General features: G+C 36.1%; 1 protein-coding gene across 1 annotated transcript; it reads right to left on the bottom strand.

The window, feature by feature from the left end:
- Positions 1–2,019: 2,019 nt before the first annotated feature.
- On the bottom strand, positions 2,020–7,523 carry LOC147866390 (serine/threonine-protein kinase AFC3-like). Its single transcript, XM_087316832.1, has 12 exons — positions 7,291–7,523; positions 4,997–5,249; positions 4,750–4,776; positions 4,183–4,336; positions 3,962–4,013; positions 3,701–3,815; positions 3,524–3,615; positions 3,212–3,356; positions 3,073–3,137; positions 2,870–2,967; positions 2,606–2,711; positions 2,020–2,440 (listed from the first exon to the last, which is right to left on the bottom strand). Exons 1-12 carry the CDS (start codon positions 7,372–7,374, stop codon positions 2,303–2,305), a joined length of 1,329 nt encoding a protein of 442 aa, XP_087172958.1. The 5' UTR covers positions 7,375–7,523; the 3' UTR covers positions 2,020–2,302.
- Positions 7,524–7,757: the final 234 nt, after the last annotated feature.

Below are 7,757 nucleotides of genomic sequence, written 5' to 3'. Positions count from 1 at the left end.
AAAGGAAATGGAGAGTCGATTGTGGTAGTAGATTGGATTGGATGGATGATCCAAGTGAAAGACTAGGCTGACTAGCCGGGCCGACCTAATGGTCGAAGACAAGGCCGACTAGTCAGGCCACCCGGATGGTCGATGACAAAGTTTGCCAGTTGGACCGACAAGATAGCCGACATAGGAGTCGGCTAGTTGAATCGACTAGACTCTCGATTTATGGGTCGAACAGTCGAGTCAACCAGTCGACTGATTAACTACTATTATTATAATATAATAATAACTTATTTCTTATATAAATATGTGAAGCTAGGACAAACTTTATGTGGTTAGTTGTAGAACTGTGTAGAACAGTTGAGTGCAAAAGAAAAGTGTGTAACAAAGAGAAGGTGACAAGAGAGAAAAAGAGGGTAGGCATAGTGAGTGGAACTTGCCAAAACCCTACGTGGGGATTCTCTAATCTTCAGATATTTGTAATACGGTCCTCTTGTGCTTCTGTCTATAATGAAAATCTATTGCCCCATGGTTTTCCCTGTCTTAGGGTTTCCACGTAAAAGTTGTATACTGTGTATTTTGTTTTCTGTTTTGTATATTTCAATCTATCTTTCTCGTAAATCTACGGTCCTATTCATAACAATATTGAAGTTGCATTATATAATCGAAATCAACCAAATATAAAGGCATTTGAGGTATGCAAGGAAGGGCTAGTAGAAGATGAATATCACTTGCTTTCTATATCCTCTACATATAGTGCAATTCATGAAAGCTATGATGATATATTAAAAGGGGGTGATGATTTGAGTATCATACTAAAGAGAACACCAAGAAGGTTGAGCTCATATGTGTATGCCTTATTCGCACACTGAGACTTGGTGCTTCAAAAGTATGAATATCCCTTCTTAGGAAGGAGAGACACATCAAGATAACTTTTGTACTTAAGTCCTATGAGTCAATATTGGCCTCTCTATGGACGCTAAAAGATATCTATCTATCTATGGGTCACTTTTTAACAAAAGGAGAACTTTTGAGGTAGAATGTATAATGTTCTACGCATGTAATTAGTTAAATGTTTATAGATCGTTCTGATCCCTTTTCAAACTACATGTTTCCGTCTATGTTGCATTAAGCTTGTCACTCATTGATATGATTATTCTATAACTCATATCTAGGTTGGTCATTCAATGTAACAATTGTAAAAGGGAACATTAGAATACATTCATTTCACCATTTGAGTTGTAACTCTTATTTTCTCATTTAACAATCAAAAGCGCACAAGAGCTATTGTTCTCCTTGTGTGAAACAATGTGTTGTAATTGGATTTCAGGGCTGGGCTAGTAGAATCACATTGATTCTTTTTTCAGCATTTTATACTGTGTTAAAGAGGATGTTTGAGCTGTATCTCTATTTCCTCATTTACAAATAGGACACAAGAGCTATTGTTCTCCCTGTTTTAAACTGTGTTGTAATTAGATTTCAGCAATGGGCTGGTAGAATCACATTGGTTCTTTTTTATGCATTATCTATTCTTGTGTTAAAGATGTTTGTGCATGCCTTGAGTTTTCCACAACGGCAACACACATTTATCATTGCTATTTTCCAATATGATAACAAAACCACCAACATCAAAATTATGACTGCTCTTCCCCCACCTACTTGAGCACAAAGCCAAACTTACAGATCTGAAGAGTTTGATTTTTCACTAAAGCTTCTCATTTAGTTTTTACTTCTTTTCTATACCATGACAGCTAGGAGAGGGCTAGAAATTATCATTGGTCCCTTCGGTCGTTCATTCACTTCCTATGTAGGTTTATATATATTATTCTACATCTTAGCCTTCATCCACCTAATGATCTCTGTAATAATATTACTATAATAGTAATAATACTTGTCTGTTGTATATTAAATCACAAATATCAACTTAACACTCTCGTTGCAATCGAGCGCAATAGGATAAATGAGTACTCTCCATTCTAAATAAAGAGAGCAATCACTGAATTGCAAAGCATTAAAAAATTGGACGATTGGGACTTCAGAATGAATCCAAGTGTATTGACCTTCAATACTAACTTATCATTTTACAGAACTAGCATGTCACAGCATCATATAGGGTCAATAACCCCATGAAAGAAAACTGCTGTGTTTGATAGTGTTCTTGATGATTCAAGAGCATTACATGTGCATTCTCATGACTGATTGCTTGCTTTCTCAAGTATTACGAAATATTTGGAAAAACTCTTTTTTTCCCAAAAAGGCAATTTACCATAGTTTACAGATAGGAAGAGAAAGCTTGACATTTGCCAAAAGAGGAAAATCATCTCTGACCACCAAAAAATGGATGTCGTAATGCTTCTCTTGCCGTCAAACGCTCCAAAGGATCAAATTTCAGTAGCCCATGCAAAAGGTCAATTAAAGAACCTGCTGAATGGTCCACATATTGCATCACAAGATTCTGCGAACACCAATACAATAATATAATAGTAATAATAGTATCAATAATTAGAAATTTGTTAATCTCAAGAAAAAAACAACAATTTGTTCTGGTAAAAACTATAATATATATTAGCATCTACTTAATATATCAACGATTTGACTAAATAAGAAAATGTTGTCTCACTCGCAATCGAGGCAGTCTCCTCACAGCCCTTATGCTTTCTCTAGATGTTGCTCCCTCAGGCCAATTCAACTCGCGCCGACTTCGGAAGTATTTTTCAGTTCTTCGACTGCACAGCAAAAACATCAATCAACCTTCAATGAAATGCAATCAATGGCTCAAAGGGACTTCTCAATTGTAGGTTAAGCTTAATAATCTGAGCTAGAGTTTAACAACTGAATCATTAATTCTCATCTAGAGTGTGACAATTAGAAGACTAGAACTTACTCCACCCTCTTTATTAAGTGCTGGGGAATTGGTCCTAGAACTCGCTCCATCATTGCAAGATGTTCCAAGTTTTCATGTGTTTGAAACAATGCCTCCCCCTATGTTCATTTGAAGACAGGTTAAATCAAGCCTAAGAAGGAGATAAATGTCCCCATCAAAGGAGGGCACATTCTGAAAGATTCAAAGATAATCGTTTTGCATACCGTGCAAAGTTCAACGAGAATACACCCAATGCTCCACATATCGCATGGATAACTCCACCCAAGGCCTACAAAACAATTTCTTTCAGAATAAAACGCCATGCACATCATATTATCTGGATAGAACACCACTTTCTCTCACCAAGGATCACTTCAGGCGCACGATAATGCCTTGTTGAGACTATGGAGCAATGGTGACGATCTTCAAACGTGGCACTGCCAAAATCAATGAGCTTTATCTGACTGGATTTGGGGATGCATGTGAAGTGCTTTCCAGGCTGAGAGCTCTATGGGTACACAAACATATTGAAATACTCATTAAAAAAAATGGAGTATCAAAATGTAGAGTAATTAAACAATCTCCAATAAAGTACATAAAACTACTTAGTATATCAACTACCAAGCCAATGAGCCAACATCAGTTATAAAGAGATATCCATTAGCAAACTATCACCTTATAGTCGGGTATCTTGATGTAATCGGAAGATACTAGCAAGACATTCTCAGGTTTCAAGTCTGTGTGGATAAGCGTCAACTCGTGCATATCTAGAAAGTCAAGCAAAACTTAAACAAAACCAGAACACAAAACCTGGAACAATTTAAAAGAGAATAAAGAGAAGGTAAACCATACATGCTACAGACTGCAAAAGCTGCAGCCCAAAATCCCTGACCAGATCAACAGGAAAAGGTCTGTAACTGTTTCTGCTTATAAAATCATACAAGCTTGGTCCCAATTTATCACAAACCTAGCAATAAAAAACATTGATTCATGAGATAAATCAGACTAATGTACACTAGAGATCTTCTTTCAAATTTGTCGTGAAATTATTCATCAGATAAATAGACCAATAATATCTCTCAAATTTGTAGGTAACTTGTCATGTGTGCTTACAATGCATATGTGTTTGCGATAATCAAACCAGCACCTCAGACGAACACAACCCCTGCATTTATGAAAAAAAGAGCACATATTTAGAGAGCAAAATATTATATATATTTTAATGTCACTTTTCATCCATTAGCACATAAGAAGAGCATGTACAAATACTAAAACTATCAATGCCACTAATAACAATTCTCTCTCGCAACATGAATGTTATTTATAAGACAGACCGTGAGCCAGTCTTGTCGTGCTTGGCAAGCACACGGAGTACATCTATTTCAATCATAGCGGCATCACGATACTTCTGGACATTTCGAATGACTTTAATAGCTACATAATCCTGGTCTTCACGATCCCAACATTCCAATACTCTGCCAAATGTCCCTGCAGGACTCCACATTATATCATTCATCCCTCCAACATAATGAAGATAGATCGTTGGATGTTACACCACTCACATCTCAAAGAAAAGACATTGTTCAAAATTCTGAAGACAAGCTCAAAAGAAAATGTTATATTGACAATGAGTTGGATTAGAATACCTATGTCAAAGCAAATACACTACAAAACATTCCAAACAACATACATTCAGCATGCCAAGCTTAACTAAAAAAAGTTCCAGTACTCAGGCACCACCCACATTCCCAAAAGATGCTCATGGCAGCAATTTAACAGAATATATGCAAGAAAATATTCATTAACACAGCCATTAATCAGTCTATGGTTACATGTAAGAATAAAAATACGTGTACAAAATAAGAAACCCGAAGGGAAGTTGTTGAATATAAATAGCTCACCTTCCCCCATCTTGCTGAGGATTTTGTCTGCTCACCCCGAACACGAAAACACCACACGAAAATTGAAGTCAGACCAATGTACTAACAAAAAGAAACCTCAAATTCCACAGGTTAAAGAGAAAACAAGGTATGCATAAATGTTAAACCAACGTTATTATTTAACAAGATAGAAACACAAGCAAAAAATATCTATAAAGTAGCATTGCACCACAGTTGCCAAGATGTGTGAAATTTAACGGGTCATTACAGCGGGGAGTTATGTTTTCTCCTAGCTCAAACGTATAGTGTCCATCTTTGTCATCTTCACGCCAAGGCGGGGATTGAACCCGAGACGCTCCATTGACATAAGCATTCATATGAGAAGAGACTGAGGCAATTTGAGCAGCAGCACCACCATCCCCCCTGTCATGTCTTTCATGCTCCATGTAATTATGATGATGATGATGATGATGATGAAGAAGATGATGATGATGATGCCCACTCTGGGCAACATTCTGGGCCTACACAAATTCATTCGGCATCCATGTTCCACCATCATAAACAAACTTTTTTTTCTTTTTTATTGGACAATGAAATCCTAAACCCCTCATGACCCCTATACTCAAATATAGCCAACCAAAATCAATGATGGCAATCCAGTATGTATATTTTGCCAATTAAAACACTATTTTCTGTTCTTTTTGGACAATGAAACCCTAAATCCTCATTATACCTATGCTCAAACATTGCCTACCACAATCAATGAACATCATAAACAAATGGAAAATGAAATCCCATGATCAAATATAAGTTCTACCATAATGAATGAAGGCAATCCATTATAAACAAGTAGCCAATTAAAACAATACTTTCCTTCTATATTGGACAATGAATCCCTAATCTCCTGTATCCCTATGCTCAAAGATAGCCTACCATATCCGATGAATAGCATAAACATACATACAGAAAAATAATGAGGTCCATCATTTCTAACACCAAATATAGCCAACACAACCACTGAATGTAATAAATATTCATATTTTCATTTATATTAGACAATTGAACCCTATACGTCCATAATCTCTAGCACAAATATGAACACAAAAAATGAAGGAAATCCCGTCTACAAAGAAAATAAAATGCTCATTTCTATTGGAAGATGAATCCTCAATCTTTATACTCAAATGCAGTCTACCACCATCAGTGAATATCATAAATAAATTCACTTTCTTTAAAATAGATAAAACTCCAATGATCAATATGATCAAATGTATCTACCACAATCAGCAAACATCATCAACACTTTTGGAGAAGGATGGGTAGTTCAGCCATAAACTAAACTTGAACTAGAAAACCTCAGCATTGTGACCTAGAAATGAATCCTAGATGATAGACCTTTCCTAAAAGAAAGAAATAAGTTAACCATGCCTCCAACAGAACAACTATTTTTCATGTGTATTGGACAGTGAAACCCTGAACCTCTTGTGATTTCAAGCTCAAATATGAAGCCAACCACAACTATTAAGAGAATTCCATTATATACAGCCTCTAAACACCCTGAGTACAATGATATTACTCGAAATAGGACACAAAACTGACCACAACATCCATAATTTGTGACCCTAAACTAAACTAAAATTAAAGATTTTCTAATCTAAAACGAAAATTATTAAATGAACTAGTGAAATATGTTCATTTATTTTATATTAGAAAATGAACCCTAAAACCCTATTATGCCCATGCTTGAATATATATCCTATCACAACTAAGTCTGTGAAGGTCACAAAAATAATACTAACCATGTTCTATTAAGTGTATACCATTCATTTGAAATCAAAATCAAAATTCGGAAGCTATATTTTAATACTGATCCATTTTTTTGTCTTAGACATCAACAGGAATTTTGTTGCTCAAGAAAGGGAAAAGTATCCAAAACCCTAAGATTCTGATCTATTAATGAATTTCATATCTAAGCAAACCGTCAAAATGCCTACTCTCAAATGCTTAGCATATCACACTCACTTAAGGAAACAATTATGTGATGTATATGCTTAAAGTTAAACCCGACCCTCAAAAACTAACTACTTGCAGATATAACCTATAAATGAAGACAAAAAACCTAACCTTTTCAACCATAACCTAAATATGAGAACATATATTCTAATCTTTCCAACCATAACCTAACATCAACCACAAAGCGCTAATATTTTCCAGCAAAATTCCTAATATTTTATTTTAAACAGTGAATTTACTTGTCCAAATAAAGGCAAAACTAGTGAAAGAACTGCAATCCATGGTCTAACTTAGAACTGGTACTAAAACCAAGACCCAAAAACCAATGAAAGTTTTGGAACTAGAAATCCCTGGTTTAAGAAAGAAAGGGATTTCTCTGCACGTGAGGAGAAGCAGAAACAACTGTATCGATCAGAGAGAGAGAGAAATCTTGAATTATATGCGATTCGCTTTTGATGTGAACAAAGAAGATCAATGGTCTAAAATGGGAAAGAAACCCCCGTGCCTCTTTCCGAGGAGAAAAGAACAAAAGAAAAGGAAGAAACTAACCTCGTATCCACGAACAATTGATTCTTCATAAGCAATCCTTCCTCTCTTCTCAGGTCTGCGATCATAATCCATGAGGGCCGCCATGGATTCTATTTATCTCTTGTGTGTATAAATATATATACACACACACACACACACACACAGAAGAGACGGAAGAGAAATTGGTGGAGACTAAATGCACAGAGAAGAACCTCTCGTTCACTCGCTCTCGCTCTCTCTTTCTCTCTCTCTCTCTCACACACAGACACACACACGCAGAGAAGTTATCTATCTCTGTCTGTGTGTGTGTGTGTGTCTGAGTGTGGCTATGGCGCTCGCTCTGCGTAAATCTTCGCGTCGCAGAGGAAACCCTAATTATAATAATCTATGTGTCCTCCTGTGGTCTCTTCCTCTCCTCTCTGTTTCGATATCGATTAACATAAAATGCTTGGGGCTTTGTCTACAATTATATACAATTTGGCTACAAA

The sequence above is a fragment of the Azolla caroliniana genome, unplaced genomic scaffold, assembly GCF_043228905.1.
Source record: "Azolla caroliniana isolate FFs.n. ecotype wild unplaced genomic scaffold, voAzoCaro1.0.p SCAF_3, whole genome shotgun sequence".
NCBI classification, from domain to species: domain Eukaryota; kingdom Viridiplantae; phylum Streptophyta; class Polypodiopsida; order Salviniales; family Salviniaceae; genus Azolla; species Azolla caroliniana.
This window is presented reverse-complemented; position numbering and strand designations above follow the sequence as displayed.